The sequence below is a fragment of the Salvelinus alpinus genome, chromosome 1, assembly GCF_045679555.1.
Source record: "Salvelinus alpinus chromosome 1, SLU_Salpinus.1, whole genome shotgun sequence".
Taxonomy (NCBI): domain Eukaryota; kingdom Metazoa; phylum Chordata; class Actinopteri; order Salmoniformes; family Salmonidae; genus Salvelinus; species Salvelinus alpinus.
The window spans coordinates 91,817,763-91,837,976 of NC_092086.1; the positions used below are offsets into that span (position 1 = coordinate 91,817,763).

At 42.2% G+C, this 20,214-nt stretch overlaps 1 protein-coding gene across 1 annotated transcript; it reads right to left on the minus strand.

Annotated features, from left to right (window-relative positions):
- Positions 1 to 3,843: 3,843 nt before the first annotated feature.
- Positions 3,844 to 16,249, minus strand: LOC139534320 (transgelin-like). Its single transcript, XM_071333377.1, has 5 exons — positions 15,926 to 16,249; positions 5,165 to 5,352; positions 4,891 to 5,062; positions 4,562 to 4,664; positions 3,844 to 4,422 (listed from the first exon to the last, which is right to left on the minus strand). The coding sequence occupies exons 2-5, from the start codon at positions 5,342 to 5,344 to the stop codon at positions 4,269 to 4,271; spliced, it is 609 nt and encodes a 202-aa protein (XP_071189478.1). The 5' UTR covers positions 5,345 to 5,352; positions 15,926 to 16,249; the 3' UTR covers positions 3,844 to 4,268.
- Positions 16,250 to 20,214: the final 3,965 nt, after the last annotated feature.

Consider the following 20,214-nt stretch of genomic DNA (forward strand, 5'->3'; position numbering starts at 1 on the left):
TATGAGATTTGAAATGTATTTATTATTTTGGAACTTTTGCATGTGTAATGTTTACTGTAAATCTTTCATTGTTTATTTCACTTTTGTTTTATCTATTTCACTTGCTTTGGCAATGTAAACATATGTTTCCCATGCCAATAAAGCCCCTTAAATTGAATTGAAATTGAGGGTGTGAGTGGTGGGGAGGGCCGGAAAGGGTGTGTGTGTGTGTGTGTGTGTGTGTGTGTGTGTGTGTGTGTGTGTGTGTGTGTGTGTGTGTGTGTGTTGTGTTGTGTTGTGTTGTGAGCTCTACAGTTATTGGCTGATTCACGTGAGCGAGAAGAAAGAGAGCAGCAAGCGCGCACGTTGACTACTTTTTACCAGTTGTAGGTAGGCTATTTAGATTGTCATTATAGAGACACCTATTTCCTAAAACATTTCTATTAAACATATTAATACTCTAGAACTGATGCACAGTTGGGGCGGCAGCGTCGCCTAGTGGTTAGAGCGTAGGACTAGTACAAAATCTGTCGTTCTGCCCCTGAACAAGGCAGTTAACCCACTGTTCCTAGGCCATCATTGAAAATAAGAATTTGTTCTTAACTGACTTGCCTAGTTAAATTAAGATAAAATAAATAAAACATCAATAAATAATGTAGACAAAGCAGTGGAAATCGACTTTGGGCGCACCACCAGAGCGCATTACATAAATCCGCTCGTGGTGGTTAAAACTGCATTCTAATGTTGACCGCTTAAAGAAAACGGTATCAAGCGAAGTGCTTTATGAGTGCTCATTTCTTGCGTCTCTGGGGCTTTCGAGTGGAAATTTGAAATGGAAATTATGGAACTCCCTCGCGTGGTTATTGTTTTTCTTTTTAAGTCCTCAATGACACTGGCATTAGGCTAAATGTGGAGTATTTTACATGTGCCTCTGTTGGCGATCAAGTAGCCTATTAATGTATATGTAGGCTACCATTTGATACAATAAATATGTTGAAATGATATCACTGGAGTCAAAACAATTTGTGCCACTTGCGTAGCCTACCTGGAGCTGGCAAAATAATTTGATAAATAGCCTATAACTTCAGTTTATTGTTGTTGTAGCCTTATTGCTTAAACAAGTTAAATCGACATCAATTGAAAGCTCTGGCGAGTTTAATAAGGGCGCCATGTAATAGCTTGCAATAATTATTATTTTGAGGAAACTCGAATTTAGCTTCAAAGGTCGTTACTATGATATTCATTCTTAATTGGCTCGATAACGTTATGGGAAAAGGCTTTATTGTATAGATACGGCAACTCCTCTCTTGCTGTGACAAAACAAATTGGGCTAGTTTTCAGGCCTTTTGGGCGGGTTTTGAATGGTCATTGGGCAATTTTTTTTAGCTTGACCTGGCAACCCTGCTCCGCATTGTTACAACATTTGGGAGGCACATGGCGATGTGGTACAGAGCTAGATTTGTCCTCTGCACATCTCTGGAGGCTTCACACCCTTCATATGGAGCCTCCGACCACATTTTAGTCTAGGCCTCCGCAATGGATTAGTTCACTGAGATGGGCGCAAATATACAGTACCAGTCAAAAGTTTGGACACACCTACTCATATCGAAGGTCGAGAGCCAATGCGTCCTCCGAAACACAACCCAACCAAGCCGCAGTGCTACTTGACACAATGCCTACTTAACCCGGAAGTCAGCCGCACCAACGTGTCGGAGGAAACACTGCACCTGGCGACCGTGTCAGCGTGCACTGCGCCCGGCCCGCCACAGGAGTCGCTAGTGCGCGATGGGACAAGGACATCCCCTTTTTTGACTACATTGTCCCCACCTGTCACTTGATAACAGTTTAAGCCAGGGCTGATACTTATGGTTAGGTTGTGAGAAACATATTTGTTTTTAATGTAAATGTCAGCATTTTCCAACAAACCTATTGATTTGCTCATGTCATATGGAGCAAGGGATTCTTTTGACTACATTCTACTCTCACGTGATAACAGTTTAAGCCAGGGCTGGGACTTATGGTTTGGTCATAATGAACATATTTGAATGTTGAAACAGCTTTGATTGAGTTTGTGAAATTCCTAGTGCTTTTACAAAATATAATTTCCATTTACATGGGGGAAGAGTAAATACATTAATACTGAATAGAGTAAGCACATTTTTACTCTAATACTCTAATAGTGTCACTATAACACTTAAAGTGTTTATTACCTCAGTGTTAATTTTGATCAACACCAACCAGTGTAGTGCAGTGTTTACTTTTTTCACTCCTCAGTGTTAAATCAACACTAGAAATGTAACACTTTGATCAGTGTACTTTTTACTCTGTGTAGAGTGGGACCATATGTACTCGCTGACAGTGTTAAATTTAACACTTAAAGTGTTGATTTAACACTTTCAAATTTACTGTGTAGGTAGACACCAACACCATAATAGGGAGGAGACGGCTGGTTCATAAATGTGACCTGAACATTTGAAAACAGTACCCCTTCAATACAATGGTTTAAATTACATGGGGGGGTTCATAGGTGCTCTGCTGTGATAGGCTAAAATAAATGCTGTTTAGTGATCACCAGAGAGGAGAAAGGAAGGAGGGAAGGAAGAGATGAGATGTAGAGGAGCTGACACTGACTGCTTTGCGTTCTGTTGTTTGCTGTTTCCCTGGTGACCAATCCATATCTGATGTCATGGCTGCGAGGGTGTGAGAGAGACGCTGATATCGTAAATACTGTCCTTAACTAGGTCATAATATAAGCGGCCTACACCCCACCCAGACCCCTCCCTCTTCAATTACAGACTTACCAACATACACTTCCCACCTTTTTAAAATCCTAACTCCTCCTTACAGCTGTACAGGACCCCACCTCCATCCCACCTCTCCTATCTTCCCAGGCCCCCACCATAGTGCCCTCCGTATGAGCTGTGAGGCAGGAGCGTTTGAGGCCAGTGTAAATGTTGCTGACGTGACAGAGAGCCAGGAGAAGCCAGTCTTCAGAACTTTGCCGCAGTCAGAGAGAGCATCAGGACATGTTTCCGTTTTTCAGGAATACAGTATTTTCAACCTAACTTGTTTTCCATTAAAAACAAATGTGGGGGCTCCGCTCAGGTGTCTTTTTACCCCTGCTACGTTAGGTTAGTTCACACAAACATTACATTCAACCACAGCTAGAGGGAAATCAGTCACACGGTTATGCCTCGTGTTCCTTTGGTAAACATGTTAGTGTGTATATTTTGGCTGAAACAAGGTGTCTACGAGGGCATAGTATCATTCTATTCAGGGATTACATGGTTTTAGTGGGTAGGCTGTCATTGTAAATAAGAATGTTCTTAACTGAGTTGCCTAGTTAAAGGTGAAAAAAAAATCCTTTACTATTGTATTCAGTGAATAATGGATTATTAGTTTAGTTAGACAGCTCCCCCATTTTTAGCTGCGAGTTGATCCAGTTACTGTTTGTGGGTCTCCAGCCATGTCAGAGTTGATGACTCGCTTGTTTAGCTGGTCAGAGTAGGTGAGACCATTCCCCTCACTTGAGTTACTGTGTCTGTATGCCATCTAAGAATGAAGTGGTCCCTCTCCCTGCTGTGAGCAGTCCTTTTCAGGTAATGTTCTGATTCCAGACACTGTACCACAGTGGTGAGAGCACTATCACACTCCTACATCTCACCCTAGAAGTAACCTCATAGCCAGTTACTGCCTAACCTCATGTTGAGCAGTTCAGTGGGCACTCAAGCTGAACAAACCGTTGGCAGGCGAGAGGTGTCACACCTCCACTGGATCCCTCGGGAGGTTTCTTGTTCTGTCCCTGCCTGTTAAACTAACCTTATACAGGCACTTAATATCAATAAGACATTAAAAGCAGAAGAATTTAAAATTAAAACTGAACTTTATTTCATCATCAATATATAATATACAAAAATACTAAGCTCTGGAAAGGACATCTTACTGCATCTTTCCCATTAACGCAGCATATTCTAGCAACATCTTTCTCCAACGTATTACCAAACGGAGTGCAGTTTAAGCAGTATCTAAATGGACAGTTTCCCATTGCTATGTAACCGTGTCCATTGTTCAACATTTTTAACACAACATGATTGTACAGACTTTGGTCACCATGTTTCGTTATGATTGAGTGCATCTGTGCAGTGAGTAGGAGTTCTCTTTGGTCCAGTTTGGTCTTGAAGTTCAGGTCGCTCCTGTTTGTTCAAGTTAAGACATAGCTTCTCAGTCTTAAGTGACTGGCTGAGAAAGGGAGCGTACTCAGGTGTAGGGTGACTGAGCGTTGTCATGTTTTAGGGGTTGTTGTTCAGGATCTGCCTAGGTCGCCCGTATCCAGTCATGCCAGCCTGAGATGCCCCCTTGTTGGTGCCCATCTGCAGGCCGATGACACTCCTTCCCTCATTCAGCTGGTCCTCTGAGAACTCGCGCTTGTTCTCCACTGACTTCCTGCACAGACAAAGTGATGTCCACCATTACATATTTTAATCAAATGTTACCCTTTACCTAAATGGGAATATGCAGAGAACTACGAGCTCCATAACGACAGTACTGGTTTACAGAGAAAAGGACAGAGGCGCCAACTTACTTATGGAACCAGTTGGGGTCGCCGCGGTAAGTCCCATCGTCCCTGGTGACAGCCAGACTTCCCAGGGCCATCAGGGTCCTCTGGACAGCAGCCAGGTCTTTCCCTACAGACAATTAATACACAGTATTGCACATCAAACATGTTTAATAAGTGCAGCTACTGTATAGCATAACAGTGAATGTAGCCATCATGACTAGACAGGGTGACTAAGCAACAATAGCATTTTTAAACATATCCATCTGTATAGCATGCTAGTTGAGCTGAGAATAGAAGTGATGTGTATGACATGTAGTGTGTGTGCACAGCTGATCGCAGCTGGCTGGACGTACCCTCCCAGAGGTCAACTGTCTGGAACATGTCAGTCTTGGTGATGCCATACTTCTCAGCCGCGTTGAGGAATTGTGAGATCTGCTCCATCTGTTTGAATGCCATGCCAGAGCTCTGGATCTTCCTGATGGGCTTGTTCCCACTGGACAGGCTGTTGATCAGTTCACACAGCACCTGAAGAGAGGGAGAGGTGTGAGAAATGTACTACCTGTGCAAGACTGTGTGTCTTAGAATTTGTCTCCCATTCACACAGACATGAGCAGGACAGGCACTCACACATCCGTCCTTGAGCCAGTTCTGCCAGCCGGTCTTGCCTGCCTCAGGTTGGCCCACTCCAGCGCCACACTGGGCAATGATCCACTCAGTCAATCTCTCTTCCAGATCCTGGTCATACTTTTTATCGATCTTACTCTGTACCTCACGGCTCAGACCATAGGAGGGACCTTTGTTTGCCATTGCTGTTCCTACAGGGAGAGAGATATCGTTTCAGATAAGGCAAGCAGACATTGGTTTGTTCTGTTGCATATTGTATTGACCATCTATACACTTAAGTTACATAGAAGCTAACCAAAGTATAGAAAACAGTGAAAGAGCTGGCTTAACCCTTAATGCTTTAAAAACAAATATTAAAAAACAATTCAAAAGGCATCATATTTATTTTATCCCATAACTACATTGGCAGCTTAAAACTGTGGCTCACCTAGGTTAAAAGACATCCTACTGACAAAAATTTGGGCACACCTATTTAAAATGGCAGGCAACCTAATTACCAGGGTTAAAAATCAGCTGTCAATTAGCCACATAATTAGAGTTTGGCTAAGAGAAACAATTAAACACGGATGTAATCATTAGTCCAAGAGTTTCTAATGGACAAATTCAGGTAGGTCCCGCCCAGCTTAGTTCAATTTGCTTCTGTTTAAGAAACATTTTGCAACAGAATTGACGTAATGAATACGCCCCACATAAACACAATTTACTGTAGAGGTTTGAGATTACGTATAAGTAAATGTAGAACCGTTGGGCTTTGTTTACACAGGCAGCTCAATTCTGATCTTTTCTTCTTTGGAATTGGGTTAGGCGGATCGCATCCAACTTTTAAGGTGCATTCCCCGCCACCTGCTATAATGGAGTGTGAGGCCAGTCACAGCCTACATACATGAACATCTCTTCATTACTCCTGTTTGTTTAAGAAAGTAAAATAGAACACTAGACACCACTTCCCTCCCCGCCACTACACCACCCCAACCCCGTCCAGCTTCTCTAACCCTTTTACACAATCTCTCCCTATCTTCATCATACAGCTCACAAAATATCAACACATGCTCCACCGTTTCCTCCACTAAACACTCATCACACAGACCTGTTTCATGCCTCACTATCAACCACAATGTGGATTCTGATATTTCTTCCACTAATTGGTCTTTTGACCAATCAGATCAGCTCTGAAAATTGTGATTGGTCAAAAGACCAGTTAGGCTGCATTTACACAGGCAGCTCAATTATGATGTTTTTCACTTATTGGGCTCAAATCAGATCAGCTCTGAAAAAGTTCTGATGTGATTGGTCAAAATTGGGCTGCCTGTGGGCAGCCTTAGTGGAAAAAATATCAGAATTGGGATGATTGAATTAATAAATACACAAAACACAAAGAAATCCATACTTTGAGTTAATATGATGAACCAGAATGTCTGTAGGTGAGGAGCCTCTTCCTCACATAGAAAATTCCATGAATACTGTGATAGGTTGTCTATATGTGTAACAGCGGCAGCTTAAATCTTTCTCGTTTTGTCTTGGCTCAACAGACCCACTTAATAGACGGAACAGTGCTCACATTCATGTCCCTGGCCTGTCCAAGCCCTCCAAAACTGGCAATGCGTCAACACAAGTACAGTAGGTCCGCAAATGTGACTGCACTGGTCATTGCTACTGGCTCTGATCTGGCGGACTCACTAAACACAAATGCTTTGTTTGTAAATTATGTCTGAGTGTTGGAGTGTGCCCCTGGCTATCCGTTAAACTGTTTGGTTTGCATAATATGAGAAATTTGAAATGATTTATACTTTTGTACTTATGTATATTTAAAACCAAATACTTTTAGACTTTTACTCAAGTAGTATTTTACTGGGTGACATTCACTTTTACTTGAGTCATTTTCTATTAAGGTATCTTTACTTTTGCTCAAGTATGACAATTGAGTATTTTTCCACCACTGCCAGGGGGGCACATGTAGATCCGAGCATGCAAATGGACAAATGGACCACCAGATGGAGACTTCAGATTTAGACCCAATTCTTGGACAGTATAATCAAAAAGTCTCAACACCTGTGCTGCGATCTTGAACCATAACTATCACAGAACCTCTCAGAGCTGGGGGTCAAAGGTTGATGTCATCTCTCTGTGAGCCTGCTGCTCTCATTGACTTCTAGCTGCTTCCTGTCCTCCTCCACAGCCACACTCTGCTGTCTACATCCTGTTTGGCTTAGTCCTCCCAGCTGGCTCTCCTCTGTCACGTCCTTCCTCTCTCACTAAGGTAGCTGTTAGAGTAAACTTTCATAGACCTGCTCACACTCTTCTGTGTATTAGAGCCCATCAAAGTCCCCTGCAAGTGGAAAACCCTATGGCCCAATGTATAATATGCAATGTAAGTAAATGCACAGGGAATTATGCTAGCTAGATGAGATTGTTGGAATAAATGTATACATCCAAAATTACCTTATGATCTTACTGTATGAGTCAAAGTGTGGCATAGTTAATATTTCCCCCTAACAGGACATTGCTCAGAAGGCACTCAACATGTACCGCACTGACACAAATGACTGATGATTGGTTAAAAAATATATATAATAAGATTGTGGGAGCTGTACTGTTAGATTTCAGTGCAGCCGTTGATATTATTGACCATAACCGGTCGTTGAAAAAACGTGTTATGGTTTTTCAACCTCAGCTCTGAATCCACGATATGGCAATCTGATAGAACTCAGAGGGTTTTCTTTAATGGAAGCTTCTCTAATGTCAAACATGTAAAGTGTGGTGTACCTCAGGGCAGCTCTCTAGGCCCTCTACTCTTTTCTATTCTGACCAATGACCTGCCACTGGCATTAAACAAAGCATGTGTGTCCATGTATGCTGATGATTCAACCATATACGCATCAGCAACCACAGCTAATGAAGTCACTGAAACCCTTAACAAAGAGCTGCAGTCTGTTTTAGAATGGGTGGCCAGTAATAAACTGGTCCTGAATATCTCTTAAACTAAGAGCATTGAATTTGGTACAAATGATTCCTTAAGTTCTAGACCTCAGCTGAATCTGGTAATGAATGGTGTGGTTGTTGAACAAGTTGAGGCGACTAAATTACTTGGCATTACCTTAGATTGTAAACTGTCATGGTCAAAACATATAGATTCAGTGGTTGTAAAGATGGGGAGAGGTCTCGCCGTAATAAAGAGATGCTCTGCTTTTTTGACACCACACTCCAAAAAGTAAGTTCTGCAGGCTCTAGTTTTGTCTAATCTTGATTGTTGTCCAGTCGTGTGGTCCAGTGCTGCAAGGAAAGACCTAGTTAAGCCGCAACTGGCCTAGAACAGAGCGGCACATTTAGCTCTTAATTGTAATCAGAGGGCTGACATAAATACTTTGCATGCCAGTCTCTCTTGGCTAAGAGTTGAGGAGAGACTGACTGCATCACTTCTACTTTTTATAAGAAACCCTGTGTTGAAAATCCCAAATTGTTTAAAAAGTCAACTTACACACAGCTCTGACACACACACTTATCCCGCCAGACATGCCACCAGGGATCTCACAGTCCCCAAATCTAGAACAAATTCAAGAAAACTTACAGTATTATAGAGCCCTTATTGCATGGAACTTCCTTCCATCTCATATTGCTCAAATAAACAACAAACCCAGTTTTAAAAAACAGATAAAGCAACACCTCGCGGCACAACGCCTCTCCCCTATTTGACCTAGATAGTTTGTGTGTATGCATATATATCTACTTGTGCCTTTAAAAAAAATTGATGTATTTCTGTCCTTGAGCTGTTCTTGTCTATTGATGTTCTGTATTATGTCATTCAGTATTATGTTTCATGTTTTGTGTGGACCCCAGGAAGAGTAGCTGCTGCTTTTGCAACAGCTAATGGGGATCCTAATAAAATACTAAATACCATGTTGCTGCATGGTGAGTAAGATAAAATATTATCAGTAGGAGTTAGAATTAACAGCAACATGCTCCTCTCCTCTTTACGCGTGACTCAAAAGTCTACATTCGGGTATCAGTTAAAAATCTACATTGATTCATGCTATTGCAATAGTAATGTGTTTGGAAAGGAGGTGGAGGCACTGCTTGTGTGCATCCGTCAATGTCTGTGTTGTAATCAGTAATGTAATTTTTGGACTACCAAAACTCAGTATGTAATCTGATTACTTCCAGTTACTTTCCCCTTAAGAGGCATTAGAAGAAGACAAAAAGGTTGATGCTTGGACCTTCTTTTTTGATATTTTCAGTGGTATTGTTAACAAACACACCCCCATAAAGAAAATTAGAATTAAAAACAGGTTCAGCCCCTGGTTCGACCGTGATCTTGCAGAGTTACTCCACCTCAGGAATTGCATTTGACGAAAGGCTCGGCACACGGATACTCAGGCTGACTGGCTATCGTTCAGGTAAATGAGAAATAAGTGCACGCAGGCTATCCGGAAGGCCAAAGTTAGTTACTTTAAGGAGCAGTTCTCTCTCTGTGGGTCTAACCCCAAAACATTCTGGAAAACGGTTAAAGACCAGGAGAATAAACCTTCTTCCTCACAGCTGCCCATGTCTCTTAATGTTGATGTGGTTGTTACTGACCAGAAGCACATGGCTGAGCTCTTTAATCATCACTTCATTAAGTCAGGATTCCTATTTGACTCAGCCATGCCTCCTTGCCCGTCCAACATTTCCTCATCTCCCACTCCTTCTAATGTGACTATCCCCAATGCTTCTCCCTATTTTTCCCAAGCCCCGCTACAAAGTTTCTCCCTGCAGGCAGTCACTGAGTCCGAGGTGCGAAAGGAGCTCCTTAAACCTGACCCCAAAAAACTATCTGGGTGAGATGGCTTAGACCCTTTCTTCTTTAAGGTTGCTGCCCCTATCATTGCCAAGCCTGTCTCTCCTTTCTGGGGAGGTTCCCATTTCTTGGAAGGCAGCCACGGTTCGTCCTTTATTTAAAAGGGGAGATTAAGCTGATCCTAACTGTTATAAGCCTATTTCTATTTTGCCCTGTTAATCAAAAGTGTTGGAAAAACTTGTCAATAATCAACTGTCTGGCTTTCTTGATCTCTATAGTATTCTCTCGGTTATGCAATCTGGTTTCCGCTTAGGTTATGAATGTGTCACTGCAACCTTAAACGTCTTCAATGATGTCACCATTGCCCTTGATTCTAAGCAATATTGTGCTGCTATTTTTATTGACTTGGCCAAAGCTTTTGATACGGTAGACCATTCCATTCTTGTGGGCCGGCTAAGGAGTATTGGTGTCTCTAAGGGGTCTTTTGGCTGGTTTGCTAACTACCTCTCTCAAAGAGTGCAGTGTATAAAGTCAGAAAATCTGCTGTCTCAGCCACTGCCTGTCACCAAGGGAGTACCCCAAGGCTCAATCCTAGGCCCCACGCTCTTCTCAATTTACATCAACAACATAGCTCAGGCAGTAGGAAGCTCTCTCATCTATTTATATGCAGATGATACACTCTTATACTCAGCTGGCCCCTCAGATTTTGTGTTAAATGCTCTACAACAAAGCTTTCTTAGTGTCCAACAAGCTTTCTCTACCCTTAACCTTGTTCTGAACACTTCCAAAACAAAGGTAATGTGGTTTGGTAAGAAGAATGCCCCTCCTCCCACAGGTGTGATTACTACCTCTGAGGGTTTAGAGCTTGAGGTAGTCACCTCATACAAGCACTTGGGAGTATGGCTAGACGGTGCACTGTCCTTCTCTCAGCACATATCAAAGCTGCAGGCTAAAGTTAAATCTAGACTTGGTTTTCTCTATCGTAAATGCTCCTCTTTCACCCCAGCTGCCAAACTAATCCTGATTCAGATGACCATCCTACCCATGCTAGATTACGGAGACATAATTTATAGATTGGCAAGTAAGGGTGCTCTCGAGCGGCTAGATGTTCTTTACCATTCAGCCATCAGATTTGCCACCAATGCTCCTTATAGGACACATCACTGCACTCTATACTCCTCTGTAAACCGGTCATCTCTGTACACTTGTCGCAAGACCCACTGGTTGATGCTTATTTATAAAACCCTCTTAGGCCTCACTCCCCCCTATCTGAGATATCTACTGCAGCCCTCATTCTCCACATACAACAGTCACATTCTGTTAAAGATCCCCAAAGTACACATATCCCTGGGTCGCTCCTCTTTTCAGTTCACTGCAGCTAGCGACTGGAACGACCTGCAAAAAACACTCAAACTGGACAGTTTTATCTCCATCTCTTCATTCAAAGACTCAATTATGGACACTCTTACTGATGGTTGTGGCTGCTTTATGTTATGTATTGTTGTCTCTACCTTCTTGACCTTTGTGCTGTTGTCTGTGCCCAATAATGTTTGTACACTGTATTGTGCTGCTACCATGTTGTGTGCTACCATGTTGTTGTTATGTTGCTACCATGCTGTGTTGTCATATGTTGTTGCCTTGCTATGTTGTTGTCTTAGGTCTCTCTTTATGTAGTGTTGTGTTGTCTCTCTTGTTGTGATGTGTGTTTTGTCCTATATTTACATTGTATTTATTTTTTATTTTTAATCCCAGCCCCCCGTCCCCGCAGGAGGCCTTTTGCCTTTTGGTAGGCCGTCACTGTAAATAAGAATTTCTTCTTAACTGACTTGCCTAGTTAAATAAAGGTAAACATTATTTTTAAAAATTAAAAAGCTTCGAATGTCATTGAGAAAAGAGAAAGGTCTCAATGTATTTTTTCACAAACATCCTTTCTGAATCGAAAAATAATCCAATAAGTAATAATGATCGAGTTTTTCAAAAGTCTCGTATCGGATTACAATAATTTTGCTGGTAACTTTACGTAACTGATTACATTTAAAAAATGGCATCAGATTACATGTAATCAGTTACTGCCCAACCTTGCGCTTGCAACACACACACACAGACAGATGGATTCTATTCTAGACACAATCTAAGATGGAGATTCAGATTTGCCATGTTTGCATAGTATTTTTGCGATCCATTGTGTTATAATTCTGTTTTGGCCGGGCAACACGTATTTCAATTCTTTCTCAGAGGGTTTTTGTCAATCATTCTCAATATGCATGGTTGCGTGCACTGCTATGTTTGTGTCAGTTGTTAGCACTTGTTAATGTCGTTCAGCTCTAACACAGAGAAAGCGTTACTTCCTAAACCTAATACATCAACTGTCATCCAGTAGTTAATGACTCCTAGACCAGAGCTACTGTAATACCTCATAGTTCCATGTCAGTATCTCTCCTCACCCACAGCAGAGCAGACTACGCTTCTTACTACATATGTTATATGGAATGTGGAGGAGGGACCTGTTGTTCTCTATCTGCCAGCCAAGTTATTGTAGGGGAGAGTGGGGTAAGTTGAGCCAAAGAGGTAAGTTGAGCCCCCGTGTTTCTAGGAAATCAAACACAAAATTAATAATTTGACCAAATATTTAGGAAGAGGTCATCATTTCATGGAGTCTGAACTAAGCAACCACATGGAAAAAGCAAGTTACGTCCAAAAAAACAGATTTCCAAGTCAAATGAATTTATCCTGTTAAAAGGTTTCATGATGCTTGTATCTAAACCAAAGTAGATCATTTTAAGATTGTTCAATATATCAGTTGGGGTCTCTATAAGCTTCAATATAAGGTACTAAACCTAGAATGAATGTGAATCCTTGTAGCTGTATGGGTTAATATAGTCAAAATGTTTGCCTTGGGATAAGTTGAGACAATGGCAGTGGGGGTAAGTTGAGCAATGGTTGAGCCAATGGCAATTTGATCAAATGTAAGTGTTTTCTTCCCAGGTGCAATGCAAGGCATTATCGCTGTGATATGTGGTAACAACAGGGCCTAGCCTATTTGAAAAGTGTTTTAAAAAGTACAAAGTGTTTGTTAGGTGTTAAGCCTGTGTTAAAATATCCTTAAAATGATAAACTGACAAAAAAGCGATTGGGATTGTGTTGAATTGTCTTTGGGAAATAAAGATATACATGGTTTTAAAAAGGTAGCGATAATATTTCATTCAGTACAGAAATTTGTAAGCGGCATAACTTACCCTGTCCTGCGGTTCAACTTACACCGTAAGTTGTGCCAAGTGACCAGTTTTTTGGGGACAAGCTATGTTTTCAAAATTGTAATGTTTACATGAATTCTCATTATTTCCAGGGCTACACAACATCCTGAAATATATGTAGATATCTTGGTTAGAAAAAATACTATATTTCCCTTGAAGGAGTGATGCTGAATGTAAAAAAATGGCTCAACTTACCCCACTCTCCCCTATGTCACAACCAGAAACAGTTTGTAACAACAACCCTTGTAAATACCATCATAAATACCAGATTTTGCTCTAACCAATCTGAAGGGCTGTTTTACAATCTGAGGATCTGCCTCCAAGCACTGTGTTAGCATGCCCAGAGAGGATCCCCCCTCAGTACAAAGCACATCACTGGCTGGATCAGGCCTTATCTGAACATGGAGGCTCTTGATTGGCTCATGTGGACTGTTATGGGTCAGCAAGGGACAGGGGCCATAAGATCACTACATATATTACACTAACCTTTCCAAACCTCACTCTAGCCTTATATCAAGTGTCTAACAGGCTCAATGAACTATGAAAAGCCTTGGGTTATAAACCTGTCTGTGTGCTGCGTCACAGAACCTGAATACATCCATGTGTGATTGAGAGTTTATAGATCTGTTTACTGCCCTTTTCCCCAGGAATGGAACAGAGGAAGGAGAGGAGGAGGGGGATAAGCATAGTCTACTATCGTATTTAAATGTTTTATTAAGCTTGTATTTATTCAGGGGAACCCACTGAGACCAGGGTCTCATTTACAATGGTGCCCTGAGGAATACAAATAAAATAAACTACAAGTTACAGAATCAACACTTCAGCTTCAAATACCACAAATACAATTATTTTTATTCAATCCGAACAGTTGCAATTCTCCTTAAATGTCATTCAACATTAAAGTCCTAAACTGCCCTAGAGGCAGTTAACCATCCATGTGAACGGGTTTGGTATGTCATATTTTTGTATTTTAACAGTGAAGTGAGGAAGGTCGGAAGCTTGTGTAGTAGAACTTTGTAAACAAAAAGGGAGTAGTGAAGGGATCTATGGGACATCAACGAGGACCAGCCAACTGTTTGATACAGGAGGCAGTGATGCGTATTAAAACTGTCACCTGTGATAAAGCAAAGGGCGCTTTGGTAGACGATATCCAAAGGTTTAAGAGTAGTGGCTGCTGCATTCCGATAAATGGTGTCACCGTAGTCAAGAACTGGTAGGAAAGTTGACTGTACAATCTGCTTCCTGCTGTCTATAAAATAAGCCTACTTTAAATCTCAGTTTCTTAGCTAGCACATCCGTATGTTTTTTAAATGTCAAATTATTGTCAATCCAAAAACCCTGATATGTATAGGAGTGAACCTGCTTGATGTGCATGGAGGGGAAGGAGTGGGGCAGGATATACCTGTTGGCTCCTGACAGCTGCTCTTCTGAGGATCAGGCCTGCTGCTACAGGTCCAGACCAGATCTCCCTTAATCAGCCTGTGAAGCCATCTTGACTTCCTTTTACCCAATATGTGCTCTGTGTCCTCACTAATACATTTCTCAATGTTTACTGTTACAGATTACATTATTACAGAGATGTGAAACAGAGTGTGAAAGCTACTGGGGTTACTTCACAAAAGATCCATCATGCAGTGTTCTGAAAGCAACTTGTCCATGTAAATGTGATGTCACAGTTATCAGGGCGTCCACTGAAACATCCACTGTTATATTGACCCCTGGACATACCAGCATAGTTCACATAATCCCTCACATGTACACAGTTTGACACCATAGCTGCACTGAAGACTGATACCAGAGGATGGACAGGGAATGAGGAGGCACCCTGCATTACACAACAGTCTCTGACTGCATGTTGAGATACCTCTATCTCCATCTCAAAGATACAGCACATACATCATGGGAAAGAAAGTACCCCTATATTACTTAATGAATTTGTCTTGCATGGAGCTAGCAGTTTTAAACAGGGGTGTAGCCAGTTTTTGTGTGAGAGAGTGCTGAGAGCACGACTTGATAAGAAGCAGGATCTGATAGTGAACAGGATCCATCTGATAGAGCCTCTCTGGGCAGAGTGAAGAGAGAACAGAGTCTTACAGAGAGAATTTTAGGAAAACCTAAAAGCCACAGCGTCATTCACTGAGGCTTCTTAACATTTTATGAAATTAATAAATTAGTTACATGCCATGCAGTGACTGAGTGTGAGAGGACAGGTGTGTGTGTGTGTTTAGTGTGTGTGTGTGTGTGTGTTTTTTTTGTGTGTGTGTGTGTAATTAAGAGACTGAATATAAAATAGATTAGGTCAGGTTTTCCCCCATGTCAGTTTGTCTACACCCTTTTCGCCCTCACTCTCATCCATGTTATCCTAAAAGAGACTTTCCAAAACAATAGAACACTGTCAGTAGCAACTTACCAGGCATGCCAGAGAATCTACTAGACACCATTTTGACACTGTCTGACACACCAGGGCCCAGTTTTTCAGAAAGTATCTATTCGGATCGACTATTGGATAGGATTAAATGCAAAGAAATAAATAGAACGAGAGTCCCCATTCAAGTCAATGATTTGTCCATTATATTTCTATACATTTCATCCTAACCGATAGTTGAAATCCAGATAGATAACTTTTGAAAAACTTTACCCTGGAAATTCAACAGTATGAATAACAGGTAGAGCCTGATAGTAACAAAGTGCACTCCGACAGAGATAAAGGTGTTCAGAAGTAGCCAGGCATGTACTTACAGTGTTTAGTTGGGAGCAGCTGTAGTTGTTGAGATGAGTTCAGGTGGCTTCGGACCTGTGTTTCTGTGAGCTGGTGTGAAAGAGTTCCTCTCTTCCCCTTTACAACAGAGTACAGAGTCTGCTCTCAGGGAGTGCCAGCTTAAAAAGAACAAACACGCTCTCTGAAATTACTTCACCGCAAGAGAAAAAGCAAGTGAGAGAGAGAGAGGGGAGGAGAGGAAAGGAAAGAAGGGGAGGGAAGAAACCACAGCCTTAAAAGGATATGGGCCTTTTTCCTCTTGATTTTTCTATGAGCTTCTAGTCTTCTTATTTCATTCTATGACACACCCTTTTTTTCTTTCTCTCTTTATCCCCCTGTAAGTGTACCTCCTTATTTGGGAGCAGGACAGAGAGAATGAGGGCCCACTGCCAAAGGGCTTGGTTTGGTCAGCTATAGGAATTCTCCAAATATCTCCCTCTACCACTTTGTCTAGAGAACATAAGGAGGGACCCACTGGGCGCAGACGTCAATTCAACGTCTATTCCATGTTGGTTCAATGTAATTTCACTGAAATTATGTGGAAAGAACGTTGATTCAACCAGTGTGTGCTCTGTGGAGAGGGAGAGAGGAAGGGCGAAAGTAAAGAGTACGATGGTTTAAGGGGACCAGGGGGACCAGGGGGAGGGAGGTGCTTTCAGTAATTAGAGAGGGTAAGGAAGGAGGCACTGCTATAGAGAGGTTGAATTTATTGCCTCTATATTCATTTTCTGTTTTTTGTTAATTATTATGTTTTTATTTTTACAAAAGATAAAATAAAATGTCTGGGAGCCATGGAATCACTTTTGTTCCATGAGATAAGTACAGTAAGATAAGTATGTGAGGGCATGAGTGAATGAGAGGAACTAGAATGCAAGCGCGTCAGCCAAAGTGCAAGTAATGCTGATTTGTTTTGCTTTGTTGGGTGTTCAGTTAAATTCCTGGTCGTTTTTTTTATTTTATTTTTTTACATTTTCCTCTTGGCTCTAAAGAACATACACCCCCTCGCACCCATGCCAATGGTACATGACATCATTACATTGACAGCAAAAGCGGGGCATGCCATAGCTTGAGAGGCCATCGAGGTTAAACATTGACGTCACAGATGACATCACTGAGAGGAGTCATCATTAGAATGAAGTAACTGTCTGACCCCAAAGGTCATTCCAATGAAAGGTATTGGGTAATGTTGTATCAGTGTTATATTAGCCTCTAGGCTATTCTGTTAATAGGTGCCAGGTGTGCGTTGTGTCTTTATTGTCAGTTGTTCTCCATCCAAGGGCACCAGACTGGACTCGTTACCCCTGGCAACAAGGATATCTCTTTAGCCACCAGACCTTGGGCTACTGAACTAGTAAACCTTAGACACACATAGCTATTGAATCTGCAGGGTTTAGTCTCCACTAAAGCACAAAATGGTTTAATGTCCTAAACTGAATTGGTCCAATGAAAATGCACAGCTAGAGGAGAGAAGCAAACCAGTTTGTGTGAACATGGCCAACTAACCTGTGAAACTGTGTGTGGTCCCAGAGCACACCAATGTGTGTATGAGACCTGAGTCAGGGAGAAGATAGTAAACAGTCCTTTCACACACACAGTTCTTCTGAGCTGGTGGTAAAATAGGGTTTCTGCAAGTTAATGATTCAGTTTAATGATGAACATTTTACACAGTATATCATAATAAATCACCACAACCTTTTAGCCTAAAAACACAGCAGTCGCTTTGGTGATGACTGTGAAACGAAACAATATTAATAGTTGGATTCTGCTTCAGTGAGAAAACCTTTTTTATGAAAAAAAATACATAGATGTGAATGATCAGAGTTGACTACAATTTACATGTGCTTTTAACTGTTCAGTACAGTTGTATGTCTCATTGGATGTACAATATGTCTGTCTATGGGTTTCAGCCTCCACACAGCTGTCTTCCAGAGAGCAGCTCCACGTACATCTGGCTGCCTCTGTCCAGCAGGATCAGGACGGTCTGTCTTCCGAGTCCTCCCGGTTATCCTCCCACGTGGACACCACCATCTCCCCGTTCCTCATCAGCTGCAGCTTGTGGTTCAGCCTCTGGTCCGCCGTGCACACTTGGAGTGAGAGGAAGCAGAGTGATGGAGTTATTGAAATGGATGAATGCATGTCCAGGATAGGACTATTATTGAGTGTATTGTCTGTGGAATATGTGTAGTGGGTTTAAGGTTGGTGTGTATGCATACCCAGGGCAGGGTTGTAGCAGTTGCCGTGGTTGAGGGAGATCTCGGTGTAGGGAATCGGCACGTTACTGGTGAAGGGGCCGAAGCAGTGGCTTTTGGGACTCATGGTGGCTGTGAATGCCACCCGCATTCCTCCTGGAGAGAGAAAGAGAGAGAGAGAGTCTGTTTTTCAGTCAGATAGAGATAGCCCATTGGGCACAAACTGGTCGTTAATTCTCCATCTAAAAAAAAAGTCAATGTGATGATGTTGAGTCAACGTGGAAAGGAATTTCTGGAATGCTTGTCTTTTTATCACCCAACTTTAAATTCCATTGACATGGTTAATGTTTTGTTAATTTCATATTGAGTTCACGTTGAACTACGTGAGCTCAATCAAATGTAAATCAGAATTAGACATTAAACTGACATCTGTGCAGTGGGAAGTACGTGTTTTGAGGCGTATATTATTAGCAGCCCTGGCCTCTGTTAGCAGAGAGGTCATCCATAGAATTAGAAGGAGGTCACCCCTCCCTGGTCTGTCTGTGTACCAGATATAATGTTTCTATAATGTTGGTACCTGTGACCTCCTGGATGCTATTGCCCAGCTGGGACAGGCTGTGCCACAGGGTCATCATCCTGGTGGACACCTGCTCCTCCAGTTCATGGAGCATCCCCGCTGGTACTTAAACACACACTCACAGTCCCAGCGGCCGCACGGCAGCACACCCTCCCATGCTACTAACCACAGGCAGGGAGAGAGAGGTGGGGGGACATGGGTAGAGAGAGGAGGGTTAAGGACATGCAAAGTGATGCAACGTAGCTGATTCATTCATGTCAACAAATGTATTGATTTGTACTCCTTTGTTAACGTTACAGTGATTTCAATTCAGGTTGGCATTTATTATCATGAATCAATTGAGACAGGTAAAAGTCCATTTCATTTATACCATACATTATCCACTTTTGATTATGGGCACTACTTTCCATCATTTCATATATTTTACTCACCCAGTGTTCATTTTTGTTTGGTGTCATAAGGCTATTAATAATTGTATTGTGCAATCATAGTCCATCTCCTCACTCCACATCAGTAGTCCAGATAGATATCTCTGTGACAGAGATGAACTAGCTAAACAACAGCTCTAAGTACTGTACATACTGTTTTGATCCCAACCTCATATGTCTGTCATCACTGTACTGACTGTGTCAGCAAGAACAAACCAATCCTCTGGTCCACGCCCAAGTCCTCTAGCCCTCAGCTCTGTAAAAGATAGGCAGCAGCAGCAGCAAACTCCAGTCCTCAAACACTCCAACACTAACAGGAACCAGCGCTAACAGACACACAGAGAGACAGGATGTACAGTACCAGCAAAGCCAACACTCAGCTTCTTCCAGGTGAGTTTTATTGTAGGTGGACTACCCTATGGGGGGAGGGAGAGGGGGGATCTTCTCCGACACACCCCGACACTGCCAGCACAATTCCCCAAACTCTCTCCCACACACAATTCCAATTCCAGGTCCCTGGGCAGGACACCCACACTAGGTGTGAAGGCAGGATCCTGCAGGGTCCGCCCAGATTATCAACCCAAGTGTGTAATGTGTACATACAGCGACTGTAGCAATCCGTGTGTATTATTAGGTCACTGGTGTCAGGTGGACTGATGGCATCAGTGAGGTTGTTTATTCTTCCTGGTGGTGTCTCTGCCCCAGTGCTCTTGGAATTCAATAGGAGACTGATAATACCTGATCAATGGGAGGCCTAGTTTGGGCGATTGTCCTTCCCGCTTCCCTGTCCTCCTCGTTCATTGTGTGGTGACATACGGTAGGTAGTGAACCTGACAGTGAAGGTGTCATGGTGTGTGTGATCAGGTAATCTCTCCATTGACTTTTCATCTCCTTTCTCATGGGCCATTGTCGTAATCAGTGTCACAACATCCGATTCACATCAAAATGGTTCTAAGTGACACATTGTTCTGAGATTGGGATCTTCTGAAAGCTGGCACAGCCTGCGCTAGTACAAGAATGCTTGTTCTGGTGCAAATCCAAAGTTATGGACACCAAGCTCTCTGCGCTATAATCCC